The 19,316-nt window shown below is 38.5% G+C and overlaps 1 protein-coding gene across 2 annotated transcripts in view; it reads left to right on the forward strand.

The window, feature by feature from the left end:
- Positions 1–885: 885 nt before the first annotated feature.
- The window catches only part of LOC119738400 (TM2 domain-containing protein 3-like), a 42,568-nt gene continuing 24,137 nt past the window's right edge, over positions 886–19,316 (forward strand). Inside the window, exons 1-2 of one of the 2 annotated variants that reach the window (XM_038213290.1) lie at positions 886–1,128; positions 8,395–8,687. In XM_038213290.1, coding sequence (XP_038069218.1) covers positions 996–1,128; positions 8,395–8,687 — 426 coding nt within the window. In that variant the 5' untranslated portion in view covers positions 886–995. Of the gene's footprint in view, positions 1,129–7,017; positions 7,388–8,394; positions 8,688–19,316 lie in introns of those variants that run through there. The other variant, XM_038213298.1, reaches the window with a different exon arrangement.

Here is a 19,316-nt window from a genome sequence, read left to right on the forward strand (position 1 = left end):
TTAGCCTTTTATTGATATTCTTTGATTGAAATAAATCATAATTTCTTAGGGGTAACCCGTTGTTAACGTAAAAAGAATGATTATGATACCTTCAATTGTTTTTATGATTATGATACCTTCAAGTTTTGACGTACGTTATAGTAATCATTTACATTATTTTTTAAATGCTTTAATTTACATGTACTGTGACAATTAAAAAAGAACTTATTCTAAAAAAATTACTAATTTAATTAATTTAGCAATTAATTGGACGGTATTCATTTTGTTTTTAAGAATACTTTGCATAACGTTTCGAGCGCTGTGTACACTTAAAAAATGCATAATTTAAAAAATAATGAACTCATTACTAATTTAATTAATTAATTTAATTTGTTACTTCAACAACTATTTCATTTTCAGGCTCAATAATTCATATTAATGTTTACATGCTTTAACTTAAAAACGCTATGCACATAAAATGGTAATTATTTTAAAAAGTAAATAAACTTATTAATGATTTAATTAATTTATTCAAATTATTAATTTAATTAATTAATTCGAATAAATGAATAAATATGTTGTGTATTAAACAAAAATCCTAATGAGCCATAAACAACAATACACATCATGATGAAAATTAAGTGCATAAATTGTTCGCATTACCATGGTAATGCGAACAATTTATACCACCCCTTATCTCTGATCCTCTACACAGTCAACCTCATTAGTTAATAAAAAGTTTTTAAAAAGGCATTGTCTCACGAAGCACAGTGGTGCTATTAATCGGAGAAAAATCTACTTGAAAAATAATGTTATTATCTGCTTGAGTTTACCAGGAAAAAAAAATAGTTTAGCGGCTTTGCATGCATGGGGAAAATCTATGTAGCGCGCAAGTTTAAACTTGCGTGCGCGCAGGTTTAAACTTGCTCGCGCAAGTTTAAACTTGCGCGGGGACTCAAATTGCGCTCGACAGCTAATTCGCAGCTAGTACACCCTAGCACTATAGCAGCAGGGTAATGGCAGATCGTAACCCCAAACTTACTCCTCCATGCCCCAACATGCCCAACAACTTATCAACTGGATCCCGCAATGGCTTAGTGGTATTACTGTATGTCATATATTCATGTGCAATACATGTGTGTGGACAAGGTGAGTTAGGCCCTATGCCTGGCTAAACATGCTAAATATGTCATGATCAAGTGATGATTGTTTTAATTTTTGTAGGCAGTGGATATTTTGCCGGAGACGGCAAGCCTTTAGTAAACGTTAGTTTGCCGGATATGCACTGAACATGCGCAGCTCAGTTACTGTTTTTTTGTACTTAAAACATTTTCCGGCGACAAATTTTAGTCTGGCTCCATGCCAGTATTATCGATGTAACCTCGTATTCCATGTATTCACAAGATGGGATTCAGACCATTTTATAATTTCGTACTTTATTTCCCTTTTAAAAAAAATCCTCCAGAGCCACAGATCTGAAAAAGAAAATGTTAACTCTGCAATAAAATGTTTGAGACATGTTAAAATAATAAAAGAAGAATATTCTTATTTATTTGGGGATGGGAAAAAAAACTTTGAAATGTGATGTGGCGGGGATCGGGAAAACCCGAGTCATCCCGCTCACTAGAGGTTTTGCTTAACCACTACACCATTATCTGATAATTCAGCCCTATCTTAAAGAGTACAGCGCCCTCTGTTGATATGGATTGCCGTCGGCAAACCTTTAGTAAACGTTAGTTTGCCGTCGTTACCTCCGGCAAAATATCCACTATCTTTATTGTATGGCAGTGGATATTTCGCCGGAGACGGCAAACCTTTAGTAAACGTCAGTTTGCCGGATATGCACTGAACATGCGCAGTTATTTTTTTTTTGTACTTAAACATTTTCCGGTGACAAATTTTAGTCTGGCTCCACGCCAATATTATCGTTGTAACCTCGTATTCACATTCACAAGATGGGATTCAGACTAGTCCGAGTAACTTGGACCCAACTTATCGCCTTTTTTAACATTTGGACATGGTCTGGCGATAGTAAGGTCCAAGCTAATACCGAGACCTAGACAACACAGTCCCAAAAACCAACATTTTCCAACAAAAAACATCAGATTTCACCTTCAAAACGGCCTCCAAATTACTAGATATGCCACCTGAGGTACAAGTAGACATCGATAATTAAGATGGTTGTACTGAAGTTTACTTACGATCCGGAAAAAAGTGAAATTTTCCGTTCAATTCTGAAGACCCCCTCTGCCTAGGTTGTCGTTGTTGTGCTCACGTTCAAAACTGCATGATAATGGCGTCTGACCTCGACCTCATGCAAATGTCGTGACGGCGCGCTTGCGCATAATGCACTGCATGCACGGCAGATTCCCCTGCGCCGCGCCGACGACTGTTTCCTGATGTAGAGTGCTATGTAAGTTCGCGGCACGCCTAGGAGTCGCGCTGGCTAGCCAGGCGCATGGCTGGCGCTCTACATCAGGAAACAGTCGTCGGCGCGGCGCAGGGGAATCTGCCGTGCATGCAGTGCATTATGCGCAAGCGCGCCGTCCAGACATTTGCATGAGGTCGAGGTCAGACGCCATTATCATGCAGTTTTGAACGTGAGCACAACAACGACAACCTTGGCAGAGGGGGTCTTCAGAATTGAACGGAAAATTTCACTTTTTTCCGGATCGTAAGTAAACTTCAGTACAACCATCTTAATTATCGATGTCTACTTGTACCTCAGGTGGCATATCTAGTAATTTGGAGGCCGTTTTGAAGGTGAAATCTGATGTTTTTTGTTGGAAAATGTTGGTTTTTGGGACTGTGTTGTCTAGGTCTCGGTATTAGCTTGGACCTTACTATCGCCAGACCATGTCCAAATGTTAAAAAAGGCGATAAGTTGGGTCCAAGTTACTCGGACTAGATTCAGACCATTTTATAATTTCGGACTTTATTTCCCTTTTAAAAAAAATCCTCCAGAGCCACAAATCTGAAAAAGAAAATGTAATACTCTGCAATAAAATGTTTGAGACATATTAAAATAATAAAAGAAGAATATTCTTATTTTTTGGGGATGGGAAAAAAACCTTAAAAACGTGGCGGCAATCGGATTCGAACTCGAGTCATCCCGCTCATTAGAGCTTTCGCTTAACCACTACACCAAACGTGCTACACAACTTTTTGTGGGAATTTAATACCTCTTATAATTCAGCCCTATCTTAAAGAGTACAGCGCCCTCTGTTGATATGGATTGCCGCCGGCAAACCTTTAGTAAACGTTAGTTTGCCGTCATTACCTCCGGCAAAATATCCACTATCTTATTGTATCGTCCGGTGCCCCAAATCCGCACTGCCCAATATACAGGGTGTATCAAAAAAGTATACACTAAGAGAAATGTATCAAAAAAGGATGTTTTATAATTTTTCAAAAATCTGTCACTAAATATTGATGGACCAAGGTCTTACGCTTCAATTGCCACCATGTCAATCTTCAGCTGTTCCGCATGAGTGAACACTCGCTATTTACTTTCACCAGATTTCAATTGGCTTGCGCACAAAAGTGAAATGGTTAAAACACAATCAAACACCGTGGTAGGGAAGTTTAGGCATGTGCTTTGTTGCTCACAAATTTTCAAGAAAATTGGATTAACTCTTAGTCCTCCACAGGCCCACCAAGTTTGGACTCAAGTTGCGCCTTCCTCAAAACATTAACAACAGCATGACCTTACAAGTCAATGATTAGGCCTAATGGTAATCGTCATGAGGGAATGCAACGTTTGCACTTCATGCATGCACGATTCAGTCTTCGACGTGGCCACCATTTCTTTGCACACAGACTTCTGCCCTCCTCAGCATGTCATAAACTGCGCACCTAATCATTGCGGCATCCTGCCTCACAACAGCAACTTCGGCAGTAACACGTTCTTGCAGGTCATCCAGGTCTCTTGGTGGAGTGGTGTACACCTTAGACTTAACATGGCCTCACAAGAAAAAGTCCAGTATGGGGTAAGATCGGGTGATCTTGGGGGCCACTCGACGGGACGGTTTAATGCGAAGAAGCGATCGCCAAACAATTCAGTCACGATCCTCCTCTTGTGCGGTGGTGCCTTATCTTGCGCCCACCAGGCATGCCTAAATTGTCCATTTCTTCTGCCAGGTCGATAATGACAAAAATCATTGACATGCTGAGGAGGGCAGAAGTCTGTGTGCAAAGAAATGGTGGCCACGTCGAAGACTGAATCGTGCATGCATGAAGTGCAAACGTTGCATTCCCTCATGACGATTACCCTTAGGCCTAATCATTGACTTGTAAGGTCATGCTGTTGTTAATGTTTTGAGGAAGGCGCAACTTGAGTCCAAACCTGGTGGGCCTGTGGAGGACTAAGGGTTAATCCAATTTTCAAGAAAATTTGTGAGCAACAAAGCACATGCCTAAACTTCCCTACCACGGTGTTTGATTGTGTTTTAACCATTTCACTTTTGTGCGCAAGCCAATTGAAATCTGGTGAAAATAAATAGCTAGTGTTCACTCATGCGGAACAGCTGAAGATTGACATGGTGGCAATTGAAGCGTGAGACCTTGGTCCATCAATATTTAGTGACAGATTTTTGAAAAAATTATAAAACATCCTTTTTTGATACATTTCTCTAAGTGTATACTTTTTTTTGATACACCCTGTATTGTTGATGGGCCTACCCTAACGTGGCGTGGTCCCCAACGTGGCGCACTTTGATTTTTCGCCTGTAGCGCCTACCTAGAGCAAAAGTTTTAACTGAAATTTCACACAAAGTGAAATTTCATCAAGTTCTAAACACTCCTGTTCATAAATCGCGAGTTTATTTACCCGTAACCAAGTTAGAAGAAAAATTTATTTTGGAGTGATTTTCCGATTTTATTTTCAAGTGCAAAGTGAACCCTTCAAAATGCCCCGAAAAATATGAAAATAATTTTCTGACAAACATCTGGCTGGGTATGTAAGTAGAGATAATAATTGTTTATCAGAATTTATCAAGTTTACAGAAATTCTTAAATGTTAATTTGGAATTTTCCGAGATTTATTTCAGTGCGCCACGTTAGGGAACACTCCGCCAATTTGTGCCCAATTTCCGGACGCCACCGTTTTTAAATTTCAGATTAAATTTTATGAAACCGAAATTGTTCACAGAGGTTAAATAGCAAGCATTAATAAGGTAAAAGTACTAGTATTTCACTGCAGTCAACAAAGACGTTTGGCAACACTACACAAGGAAAGTCGGGTAAGCTTCGAAGTGCGCCACGTTAGGGAACACGACTATAATATTCGCGCAACCAACTTTCTCGCCTCTCGGCTCGTATCTTTTTTCACACAACACGAACCGAAGTCAAATCACTGTCGTTGATCCATCATCACATCTTTTTTCAGTTCTGTGCTGTGTGGAAGAGGGTGGACGTGTTACAATGTATGTCTTGAGCTCGGGATTTTCGCTTGAATTTTAACTTTTTTATTATGTTTTTAGCATCAATTTTTGTCATTCTTCGTGGATTTTGATCGTTTTTACATTGCTTATCCAGCGTATCCACATTTTTAATAACCTTGGAGGACTCTTCAACGAGTTTTTACCATTTTTTAAACCGTCTTTTGTGATCCTGCCGTGAGACATTTTAAAGATGGCTGCCGCTGTTCGTGCCACATGTACAAAAAATAGACAGCCGAGTGGATTTTTAACGACAATTTTTGTGGGATTTTACTTCTGTGTACTAATTCCATGCACTACCAACAATGACCAAGAGGGATTGTACTTGACTAAACATACTCAAGGATATCAAGACCATGAAGGTGGGCCCTATTTTTGTATTTCTTGCCATTCTTGACTTGTGGAAGACTTCAGCAACTGAACAACCCTGACTGTATAAACTTGAACAATACAGTTTTTCGCATTGCTGCTGATGTTCATCTTAGAATGTTGATAAACTGTGGCCTAAATTACCACCCATGCAGACGTATTACTGCCAGATACAGTGAAGCTTTTGTAATCACACCAGACTACATTCTGGGAACTATTATACTCAACCCTTCATCAAAGAATTTAGCCATGATTTGTAAACTTGCTATTGTGGCTCAAACATATGCCACGTTGTCACTAGCGGGAGACATTTATCCTAATCCTGGGCCTTACAAGCCAAAGTACCCCTGCAGAATCTGTCAAAAGGCGGCAAAGTGGGGCCAGGAAGCTCTTGCCTGCGACACGTGTAACTGTTGGTATCACAAGCTGTGTATTGACATGAGTGATGAGGTGTACAAAGTCCTTCAAGAACATCCATCTTATTCTTGGACATGCTACCAATGTGGCATCCCAAATATCAGTCCTGGTATTTTTTGGTCTTCTCATAGTTTCATCCATGAAAATTCCTTTTCATCGAGTGCCCAAGTGACAATGGAACTGACTCTGATTCGAATTTCAGTCTTGAGAGTGATATCTCCTCCCCTCATATGACTTCGTCACCATTTGCCAACAAGAGAAGAGATACACATAGATCTAAGCCTACCAAAGCCAAGAAAAGAAATTCCGATGCTGATGTAGACGAGGGTTGTAAGACCCGTAAGATAGGACACGTGAAACTCTTAATTTAACCCTAACCCACCTCACTCCTCCAAAATCCTCCTGGCGGTTTTGGAGGATTCTAGAGGATTGAGGATGAATGGTGATTGAATCAAATGAGGATTCTGGAGGATTGAGGATGAATGGCGATTGAAGCACATGAGGATTTTGGAGGATTGAGGATGAATGGTGAATGAAGCACAAGAGGATTTTGGAGGATTGAGGATGAATGCATTTTGAGGCAGAACTGTCTGATGATTTTGAAGGATTTGGCGTTGGTTATCCTTCATTTAAACACAAGTGCAAAGCTTTGGGATGAGGAGGATTTTGGAGGATTGAGGATGAATGCATTTTGAGGCAGGACTGTCTGACAATTTTGAAAAATTTAGGCGGAGTTGAAACATTTTGGAGGATTGAGGATGGTTGTAAGCAACAAGGGCCTAGGGGGTTAGGGTTGTGAACTTTCAAAGCCTTTGGGGAAAGAAAGATGCAGTTGCAGAGAAAGTCACCAGTGAGAACCCTCACATAGTTCTTGGTACAGAGACATGGCTCAGCGATCAGATAGCTTGGTTTGTGTACTTTCCAAAAAAAATGTATTACTTGTGGAAAATGTACTTTGAAAATTCATGAGTTCGCAACTCTTTTTCCGGAATTAACCTACAGCAAAGGAGACTACAGCAAGTTAAAACAAGACATTCAGAAAGTGGAGTGGGAGAAAGAGATGGAGGATCCTGACTGCGAGGAGTCATGGAGTTTTCTCAAAGTATACAACCGGGCTGTAGAAGACCATGTCCCACGGAAGAAAGCAAAGAAGAGATTCAAGCCACCATGGCTATGTTCCAAAGTTAAGAAGTCAATTAAGACAAAATACAATCTGTATGAAAGGTACAGAAAATCAGAACAGTACAAAGACTATGAAGAGTACAAGAAGCAGATTAACAAGACAAGGAAAATTGTCAGACAAGAGCAAGCTAATTATGAGGAAAGACTGATGAAGGAATTTAAGAGGAAACCAAAAGCTTTCTAAAGCTACGTTGGACAGAAACAGAAGGTGAAAGTTGGAGTTTCACAACTTGAGAAAGAAGATGGATGCCTAACAGAAACAGATGATGAGATAGCTGAAGAATGTAGTATCTATGATAGCTATGTATTACCATGGCATTAGGCACCACGCACTCTGAAACCACACACACGGACTCAGACATTACCTCATCCACATTGGAATGCATGGACCCAAACTTACTAAATGAATAATGTAAGGCCCCAAATGAGGTACGATTATACCCTAGAACAGTGTAGCCCAGGGGTGGATGGACCCGTTAGCACCCCCGGCGTTGGAACGTGTCTCATTTCTTTCGAAGACAGCAGCGCGCACACATCACTAGAAAGCAAGCCCATTGTATTGTACACAACGCTGAACGCACACACACACACGGAGCTCATACACAGAACGGGGTGCGCGTAACAATAGCCCCGGCCCGGGCTGCAGGGCCCTGGCTTTACAACGTATGCAATAACACAGAGTTAGCTAGCTACAGCGTGATATCATATTACAATCGCCCAACGGCCGTGCATTGACCCACACACAGTAAGTCATCACGCCACACTGAGCCAGTCAAGTTCCTAGCTACGAACAACGCTATGGCCTACTCGCTGAGCCAGACACCTGGCTGTGACAGCGAAAAAAGCGTTTGAGATAAACCATATTCCGAACAATGCGTTTCATTCGGTCGTCTTTTTTTTTAAATTTTGTTTTATAACTTGAGACAACTCTAGACCAATAAAACTACAGTTTCTAATGCCTAACAAAAGCGTCTTCTGAAATTTTGATTCATTCTCATTCTTACTGCAGGAGAATCAACAACCAAGTATCATGCCACTTCTACACATCAAACGCAGGAAAGGCTTCCATCTAGGCCAACCTCAGAGTCCATTACTGGCATGAGTAACAGCACTTACACTTCTAACACTACACCACAGCCAACGATCCCTGTCATATCCAGCACAGCAGTACCTAGTTGTTCAAGTGGGATGAGATGTTCTGACTTGAGTGTTGACTGCCTAGACTGTGAGCTGAATTCCTTATGTATCTATGGACAAGAGGACAATGTGACTTGTGTTCCCAAAACAGGTGTAAATTGTACAGTAAGTAACATTTGCACTAGTCACACCATTCCTATTTTTTTCTTTTTTGTTAATTCTTTATTAGATAATAAGTCAATCCAATAAAATTAAAATCCCAAGTTAGCTAGATGTATGTTTGTGGACAAACAAATGGCTGTTTTGGTAATTGCTTTTCCGCTTGAAAGCGGAAAAGCATTGTTTTTGTTCAGATTTTTTTTTCTTTTTCTTCTAGTTCTATCCCAAATCCTATACAATTTGTACACGTTTTGTTCCCCGCAGCATTTTGGACCTTAAACAAACTCGTATTCTAATGAAACTTATCCCATGTAAAGACCCCATAGTGGGATCGTGTGCCAACGAGTGACGTCACGATGACTGAAACATTTTCTGTTAACAATGTTAACCACCTAAGGCCAAAAAAAAAAAGTCTCCGGTTTCTGGTATGGAGCTTGCCCCAAAAGTGGTGCGGCGACGCGGCTTTTTTTTTTTTTTTTACCTGGTTTTTTTTTTTTTTTTTTTGCTTCAAATGTCGGCTGATGACTGCAAATGGTGCCCGACTAAACTTAGTGCAAATATATGGGAGTCCAGAGAGGCCACATAAGGGTCATTCCATGTCAGACCAACGCACTTTTTTACCTCATGTCTTCCGATTTTGATTAAAATTGCTGTGCTTGTAGGTCCTAATGAGCAATGAATACACACCAATTTTTAGCCCGATCCGACCTACCATGTGGTCAGGGCAGAAGCCACAAAAAATGGCATTTTTAGAGTAAAATACCACCCTTTTGGTATAAATATGTCAAAACTATGGCAATTTTCATCGAATATATGTGGATTTGGTATTAAAATAATGAGGATTGCATGCTCAAAGCACTTCTTTTGTCAAAATTATATTTTGTGAAAAGTAGGTCATGTGACCTTTAATATGCTATCGTGACCTTTGACCAAATTTTTGTAATAATGTATCATTCCGAAAATCAACAAAATCAAAATAACTTGCTAGAGCATGTCTTCCTCTATCAGAATCTACTAAAAATCAGTTGGGGTCTTCAAAATTTACAACTTTATGACTACTTTTGTACAGTTGGTAGGTTACAAATGAGTCAATTTATAGACTTTACATAAGAAATACACCAACACAACTTACTATTCTGTTTCTTAAGTTACTAAAATTAATCTAGATTTTTATGTATAAAGTACAAAGCCAGGAAAAACAAAATTCTACCTTCTGATTCCAAAGAAACTGTCTAATCAGAATATCTGGACTCGGAAGTGTGCTAACCACTAACAGTTACCAGGCCTTCACCCAGTACAGCGGACTCACGTCCAGGTGAAATTCATCTCAAAGAAACAAAATGCCAAGTCTGTGAGAGTCATTAAAGTTCAAGAAGCACAGTGATGAATGAGTAAAGGTAACTTTGATTGTAATATTAAGTATATCTTCAAGCAAACTTGAATCCTAGACCCTGATTAGTCCATCTATAGCAACAACTGTGTGATTTTAATATTGCACAGCTATATTGCACCCCAGATATTAGAAATGTACGTGTACATATGTTGTGTTATTTCCTGCAGAACGGACCAAAACAGTACATGTATGCACGTACATATCATCCTCACCGCGTGTACGCATTTGATATCAAGTTTGCTTGAAGATAAATTGGTTATAAATCCCACTTGCACTCGTGGAACACGGAATTATGTAGTGCATCGAGTGGCATATGGGTCACAGCAGCATTGCATTATTTCATATTCCAAGCGCGTTCGTGGGATAACTAATTATCAGTGGCACCCAGGGGGGGGGGGGGGGGGGGGCTTGAACATACCCCCAACATTGTCAATTTGTTTGTTTGATTTTAGGCTAGTTTTTGTTGGTCCAATCTTTAACAGAAATTTGAACAAAAAACGATTTATGAACCCCCCCCCCACCAAAAGCCAAATCCTGGGTGCGCCACTGCTGATAATTTACACTATGAGTCTGGTTAGACCTCATCAGCCCTCAGAATGAGAAATTCACAAACCAAGATATATTTTAGTAACTTTAGAAACAGAATAGTAAGTTGTGTTGGTGTATTTCTTATGTAAAGTCTATAAATTGACTCATTTGTAACCTACCAACTGTACAAAAATAGTCATAAAGTTGTAAATTTTGAAGACCCCAACTGATGTTTAGTAGATTCTGATAGAGGAAGACATGCTCTAGCAAGTTATTTTTATTTCGTTGATTTTCGGAATGATACATTATTACAAAAAATGGGTCAAAGGTCACGATAGCATATTAAAGGTCATGTGACCTACTTTTCACAAAATATAATTTTGACAAAAGAAGTGCTTTGAGCATGCAATCCTCATTATTTTAATAACAAATTCACATACATTGTATATTCGATGAAAATTGCCATAGTTTTGACATATTTATACCAAAAGGGTGGTATTTTACTCTAAAAATGCCATTTTTTGTGGCTTCTGCCCTGACCACATGGTAGGTCGGATCGGGCTAAAAATTGGTGTGTATTCATTGCTCATTAGGACCTACAAGCACAGCAATTTTAATCAAAATCGGAAGACATGAGGTAAAAAAGTGCGTTGGTCTGACATGGAATGACCCATAAAGCTTATTCTCGATCATAATCCCATCTCAAAACACGTTAAAATTGTGCAGCAGCAGGATTCCAGTCAAACCAGTGAGTTTGGCGGTTTTGGGATATCATCTTGTATTGAAAAAAAAACTTTTTCATTTTGCCGACGCGCATGGCTATGGCGACGCGCGCGCATACCAGAAACCGGAGACTTTTTTTTTTTGGCCTAATGGTCTATCTGATTACAAGATTGAAACATTATTGATCGTTTCGTTCTAGAGTTACAGGTGAAAGAAGAAAGTCATTTTTTCAACGAAAATCGCTTGTAATTTGACACCCGATGACGTCATAATGACGTCAGAGTAATATGCACCACTAGGGATGAGGGTCAATATATGTTGAAAGTTACAAGTTCATACCATATACCGTTGAGGAGAAAACCCGCAGAGAATTATTGACCGAAAAAAAAAAATTAATCGGAACAATAAAAGACAGTGATCGGGTTGTGCCCGACCACTCAAAAAATCAGAACAAAAAAATCAGAACAAAAGCAATGCTTTTCTGCTTTTAAAGCAATAACAAAATCAGAACAAAAAGCTTTTCCGCTTTTAAGCGGAAAAGCAGAAGAAAAAAAAAGTTTGGCGTTTGTTGTTACAAACGCATAGTGGTCGGGTAGACAACTGTTTTATGAAACACTGTCAAGTTAAATAAGTTATGAATATTTTTACGTCAGAACAAAGTATCACGAAAATTTAAACATTTCATGTACACGTACAAGTTATTCTGGTTTGATGATGTCATTAGTTCAAAAAGGGAAAGTGAATACTTATTTAGTTCGGAGAGGACACATGTTCATTATGAAGTTAAAATAACGTATGAAAATATGGACAATTTAAGTGTATGTATTACTAACACCTCACTTCGGGTTTGATGACATCACAGCATTAAAGATCCAAAGGTCAACATTGTAATGGTTATCATTATTTGGGCTTCGAACAAAGTCATAAGACAGGGATCAAATGATAGAATGAACAAATAATGATCATTTTCAAATTCTCCTTCCAGTAACTTCCGGTCTGATGACGTCATAATTTTGAAATCTTAAAATTTTGAAATCTTGTAGCTGACAACACATAACAAAGGGCAATTTGGTTAAATTTGGACGGATGGTTTTTAAATTAAAAAACAGGAAACCCCATTTGTTGTACCGCCAGAGGGCACCTTTTCAAATGATGACGTCATAATGCTGTTTTGGTGTCCTGTATTCCATTCTAAACACTTTAGTTGCTTATAGTAAAGAGCTTCCGCTTTCAAGTTGTATTACATTTGTATTGCACTTCCGGTGTCAAGCGGTTTTGTGCCCGGGAACAAGAAATGTTGCCCGAAGCATCATTTACAACCTCACGCAAAAACGAACACGATACTCTATTTAGTAAAAAAGATATAGCACAAACTATTTTGTCAAAATTTGCCCTTAAGGCCCCCCCAAAAAAGTCTCCGGTTTCTGGTATGGAGCTTGCCCAAAAAGTGGTGCGGCGACGCGGCTTTTTTTTTTTTTTACCTGTTTTTTTTTGCTTCAAATGTCGGCTGATGACTGCAAATGGTGCCCGACTAAACTTAGTGCAAATATTTGGGAGTCCAGAGAGGCCACATAAAGCTTATTCTCGATCATAACCCCATCTAAAAACACGTTAAAATTGTGCAGCAGCAGGATTCCAGTCAAACTAGTGAGTTTGGCGGTTTTGAGACATCATCTTTTATTGAGGCCACATAAAGCTTATTCTCGATCATAACCCCATCTAAAAACACGTTAAAATTGTGCAGCAGCAGGATTCCAGTCAAACTAGTGAGTTTGGCGGTTTTGAGACATCATCTTTTATTGAAAAAAAACTTTTCATTTTGCCGACGCGCATGGCTACGGCGACGCGCGCGCATACCAGAAACCGGAGACTTTTTTTTTTTGGCCTAAAGGGAAAATACAACATTTGCAAACATCAAAAAATAAAACTACCAAATCATTTTGAAATACCTTGCTGGACTGTTAGTTAATGACAGTGTATGGCATCCTGTAAAATCATGGCACCTGGTATACTGTCATTTTCAAGAAAAGTGGTATTTTTGTATCAATTTCCAACGCTGATCGGCCGATCAGCGTTGGAAAACACTGGCTTTTTTTCAAATACTGGCCCCAGTTGACCATCGCACTTGTTTGCAATCGATTACACACCTATGAACGGGTACAAGCTAGCTAGACTGGTTCATTGACCTTACAATTCCCCAATATATGTAAACTGCTCTGTTTCTTCTTAAATGGAGTCAGGGAACCAGACTACAGGAAAATGATTGTTTTTCTTGGTTTTTATAGCATTATCGAACCCAAAACCTCAAAAAAAGTCAGTGTAACTATATTTGCTATATATTTCCAACCCCCCAATTCCATCCATTTCTGAAAATTACAGCAAAAGCAAATGATGTATATTCCCTTTAAATTGCTTGTAATATGATACCTGATGACGTCATGATGACGTAACAAAATTTGTAACATCTTCGTAACATGGTACAAGTTCACACTAGGTTTTATGATCATACCGTAAACCATTCCGAAGGAATTTTCTTTTGTCTCGATTTCAGGCTAAAGTCTTCATTTTGAACTCACCTGAATTTTACCTTCCGGTAGACCTGGAAGTAAAGGTCAAGCCAGTTCACGTACACAACAAAAAATGTTGGTCAGTTAATGGTCTATCTGATTACAAAATACAAACATCATTGATTATTTTGTTCAAGAGTTATAGGTGAGAGTAATTGGTCACTTTTTTTAGCTAAAATCGCTTATAATTTGACACTCGATGACGTCAGAGTAATATGCACCACTCGGAATGAGGGTCGATATGTGTTGGAAGTTACAAGTTCATATCATATACCGTTTAGGAGAAAACCCGGAAAAAAAAAGAAACTAGAGGTTCGCGTTTGTTTAGTTACAAACGCAGAGTGGTCGGGCAGGCAGTTTTTTTCATTAAACACTGCCGAGTTAAGTTATGAATATGTTTATGTAAAAACAGAGGATCACAAAATTAAATCCTATCCATCACTATCAATTATTTTGTTTTAAAATACATCTTTAACGGTGTGATAAATTTCCATAAACATTCTGTGTACACATGCAAGTTATTTCTGGTTTGATGACGTAATTATTCAAAAACGGGAAGTGAATACTGATTTAGTTCGGAGTGGATAAATGTTGACTTTGAAGTTTAAAAAACGTATGCAAATATGGAAAAAAAAGAGTTAGTGTATGTATTCATAACATTTAACTTCCGGTTTGATGACGTCACTAGTATTTGGAAGCAAAAGGTGAACATTGTAATTGAAATCGTTACTTGGGCTACGAAGATATACGACATGGATCAAATGATAGAATTCAATTTAAAATATGATTGTTTTCAAATTCTCCTTGAAGTAACTTCCGATCTGATTACGTCATGAATCTGAAACCTTGCCAAGAATCCCGGGACATACCGTTATTTCGTTTTACCGTTTTGGATTTCCTCAAAAACAAAAACAGTAAACTATCCATTGACCATTTTGTTGTTTTACATTTTTGTAAAACGGTCAAACGGTATTAAGTCACAAAAAAACAATTACCTTTTTGGTGTTTTTTTAATTGTAAAAAGCGATAAACGGTTAGGCCAAAAAAAAAAGTCTCCGGTTTCTGGTATGGAGCTTGCCCCAAAAGTGGTGCGGCGACGCGGCTTTTTTTTTGTTTTTACCTGGTTTTTTTTTTTTTTGGCTTCAGGTTTGGCAATTAAGCAATGCACCTTGGAATGTTAATGTGTCTTTGGGATCAAGTCACTGCCTGGGAATTTTGCCCTCATATTTATTTATGTCGTTCTCATGACAGAATTTGCGAATAGTGGCTATTGAAGAGCCACGTGGAACTCAAATTTCCTTCAACATATCTGCAACTTCTTCATACGTCTTACCATCCTATATCCATTGTGAAATTTCCTCCTTGAAATTTCCCAGTGCCATTTTGCTTGCAACTTGAACTCTTTAAGCCCCACCAAGTGAATCGCAGTAGATGGGGGTCAGGGTCACGCCATAATTAAAGAATCACACCACGCATTACTTAAACAATGATAACACTTTTTCGTGCACGGCATGGTCCCCCTCCTCAGTCCTGAGACCCCCTTGCCCACCGCCACAAAATGCACCACGGACTGTTAACTATGACTACACTGAAAAAAAAAAAACCAGTCTGCATTCAATACTGTCCGTTTTGCTGTTTTTTAAAGTTGTTTGTGTAAAACTGTAAAACAGAAATCATTGATTGTTATGCTGTAATGCATTTTTACTAAACTTATAAAATGGAATAACCGTATTTATCTTAATACCGTTTGACAAAACTGTAAAACGACAAAATGGTCAATGGTTTGTTTACTGTTTTTGTTTTTGGTTCTAAACATAGGTTAGGTTTCATTAGAATACAAGATTGTTTTAAGGTCCAAAATGATGCGGTTACAAAACGTGTACAAAGTCAATGGGATTCGGGGTGGAACCACTAGAAAAAAAAAGAAAAAAACCCTAGAACTACATGTACCGTATGTCTGTACAATTAACAGAACATAGGCTTTTTTGAAAATTTTTGAAAATTAATTTAAAAAAATCGTAAAAACATCAACCGATTACATTATTATGACATCACTTCACATTTTGCATACTAATAACACTTGTCAAAAATTTTCGGCCTGTGAAGAATTTGTGACACTTTTGTGCCCAAGTTGTATCTTGTTCGTGACGAAAATCACGATATATGTCGTCTCTATACAAGTACTGGTACTCGTACTCTGAAGTACTCGTACTGGTACTCAGAAGTACAAGTACTGGTACTCTTACTCGACAATCTACTTACTCAGCAGTACTGGGTACTAGGGGAAAAAACACTCGACTACAACACTGATCAATACCCAGACACCCAACTTTCAAATAATTTGCTGTTTCGGCATATTTGCCTAAACAGCCTTTGTTTTTTTAAATTTTATTTGTATTTTTTTTTTTCCTTATTATTTTTTTTTCCAGTCATTTTGCCCATAGTGTTTGTACACGTTTTTTTTAGCAGCACTTTGGCCACTAAAATCAATCCGATTGCCTTATACTTGGCACACACTCAGACCAGCACCTGCAGATGTGTGTCGAAAATTGTTGTATGATGACATCATCTCATGTCATGTGACGTCACAGTAAAGGCGCATATTTTGAAGGCATACCGGTATATCTACAGAACTACAGACCCGATTGGGTTGAAAAATGGTATGTACCTAGACCAGGATGTATTATAGATGAAAAATGAAGTGCCGTCATGATGACGTCATCATGGGTCACCGTCACATGACGTTGCATTCAGGTGACGTTAAAGATTAATAGATTTAATCTTTGAAAATCATTATAAAATCAACCGTGAGATGACTTTTGCGGGAATTGATAGAATAATCCAGGGTCTTCATTTCTGATATTACTTGCAAAATCATGTGACAATTCCTTCTTGATGAAAGCGGAAGATCCTTATGATTGAAAATTGGTAAAAGATGTGAACTTGCTTTCAACGATATACATGTATGCTCTGGCTAAGTTGTTCTGTACAAAAAAAATAACGGTGATGTCATAAAATGTTAGAGTTGATGAGTTTGGCGATGTTTGCTGAAATCATTTTTATAATTGATGTATACAACCAGCTTCATGCTAACAACAAGTTGAGGGGGGGAAAGATTGATGACGTCACCAAACCGGAAGTTACAATTACAAATTTACAATACCTTTAAACCTTAAAAAATTGCTGAAAAATAAACCGCAAGAGATTTAATCCAGATGCTTGCTTCAAATCGCACAGTTAACTTAGCTCTCAAGCTTTCTGGTAATGACGTCACGATGACGTCATCAAGTATCAGATTACAAGCAACCAAAGATTTCTAGCTGTAATCTTTGAAAATCAATATAAAATCAACAGTGAGAGATCTGATTTTGCTTTTTACAGGAGTTGATAGAATAATCCAGGATCTTCATTTTTGATGATACATGTACATGCAAAATCATGTAACCCTTACTTCCGGTCTGATCCCACAGTAGTGGGGCTGTTGAGTGATAGGATTGTGCACTTTGTGACTAAAGCATGAAACTTCGCACATTGGTTCTTCATGCCTCGAAGAAAATTTTCAGATGTGGAGACATTTCATATTTGACCTCTGGTGATCTTTGAGAGGTCAATGACCTTTACATACACAATTTTTAACAATTGTTCTTGAAAACACTACTTTCCTGTGACCAAAGTCTATGTCATAATAATAATAATAATAATATCGGAGTCTTATATAGCGCACGTATCTACCAACTTTTAGGTACTCAAGGCGCTGAAGATATGTCTATTATTAAAGACAGGTAAATAAAGTTGATGAGAAATATGAGACCCATTATGTAGCACCTTATAAGGGTTTACAAGGTGCTGCGGCGCATATTGCAGCCACTGCCAGAAACACCAGGGCAAAGCCCTTCTCTTAGCGATAAGTGTTACTGGGTTCTTTAACGTGTATTACACAACACACAGGACCTACGGCTTTACGTCCCATCCGAAGGACGAAGCAATAATGGTAAAATGCCTTGCTCAAGAGCACAAGCACCATGTTCCCACGGTCAGGATTCGAACCCATGTACCACGGCACACGAGTCGTACACTGTAACCATTGGACCACAGCACCCCAGGTCCTCAGGCCATGAAAATAAAGATCAGATGTGAAAGCAAAAACATTATTTGACCTTTAGTGACCTTCCAGATGTCAATGACCTTTGTATACATATTTATTGTTATTATGATTTACTCTTTAAACCCCCACTTTTTAACACTAAGTCTAAATTCAGGTGTTCATGCTATGATTTTTTTTCATAATGAAGGGCATTTCATAAGTGACCTCTGGTGACCTTCAAAAGGTCAATAAACTTTGCATGCCCTATTCATAGATATTTAGGCTATAAGATTTATTATTCAAAACCCAACTATTTCATGACTCAAGTCTAAAAGTCAGCTCTTTGTAACATGAAAATAATTTTCAGACATGGGGACATCATATCTGACCTTTGGTACCCTTTGATAGGTCAATGAACTTTATATACCTTATTTGTCGCTATTTTTATATCTATTTGTCAAAACGCCTTTTTATATTGCAAAAGAAAGGTATTGCACCTATTATTATACAGTCATGTAATGAATTCAAATCCCACAAAAAAAAATTAGGGTGACATCTGACCTCCATTTCCCTTTTTCAATTGGCAGTCGCAACATGTTGCGACTAGGATAGAAGACTGTTGGTCTTTCTTTACAATGTAATATGTACAAATGTCTATTGATAGTCACTCTTGTGTACTTATTACACTCTGTGGTATCTAGATGGACTTGGGTCACCACCAATCCCACTGGTCACTGTTAAAGTGTGATTCTTGTCCAGTGTACCTCTTGTATTCTGTTGCGCCCCTGTCTGCCCTTCAAAAAGAGAAATGGAGATCAGAGGTCATAACAAAATTGTCCTTGGGGTCTGAATTTATGACATGTTGTTGAATAATACTTAAAATACACTTGTTTTGAACTATTTAGACTTGGATCATGAAAAAGTGGCATAGGGGGACGAACCTGTGTTCGCAGGAACGGAGTGCCCATCTCTCATTCATTAGCAATTGGGCCAGACTCATATGCTGCTGTGGGGGGATCGCCACACCTCCTCCACAGTGAGTCTGTTACCTTCCCAGCATTGAATAATGCCGGTACCCATTTAACACCTGGGTTGAGAGGAGTAATTGAGGTAAAGCGCCTTACTCAAGGGCACAACACACACGGCCACGGTGGGGCTCGAACTAGGCACCGTCGATATCGTACTCTGGCCGATACCGATATATCATTTTTTTTATATCGATATTATCGATAAATTGATATTTTATTATTTTAATTTTCAAGGTATTATAACAGGCGCGAATTGCATGGGATCTACTCTTTCATTCGCTTAAAAAACATAGCTTGACACCGGATCTGCGT

The sequence above is a fragment of the Patiria miniata genome, unplaced genomic scaffold, assembly GCF_015706575.1.
Source record: "Patiria miniata isolate m_02_andy unplaced genomic scaffold, ASM1570657v1 HiC_scaffold_10, whole genome shotgun sequence".
NCBI classification, from domain to species: Eukaryota; Metazoa; Echinodermata; class Asteroidea; order Valvatida; family Asterinidae; genus Patiria; species Patiria miniata.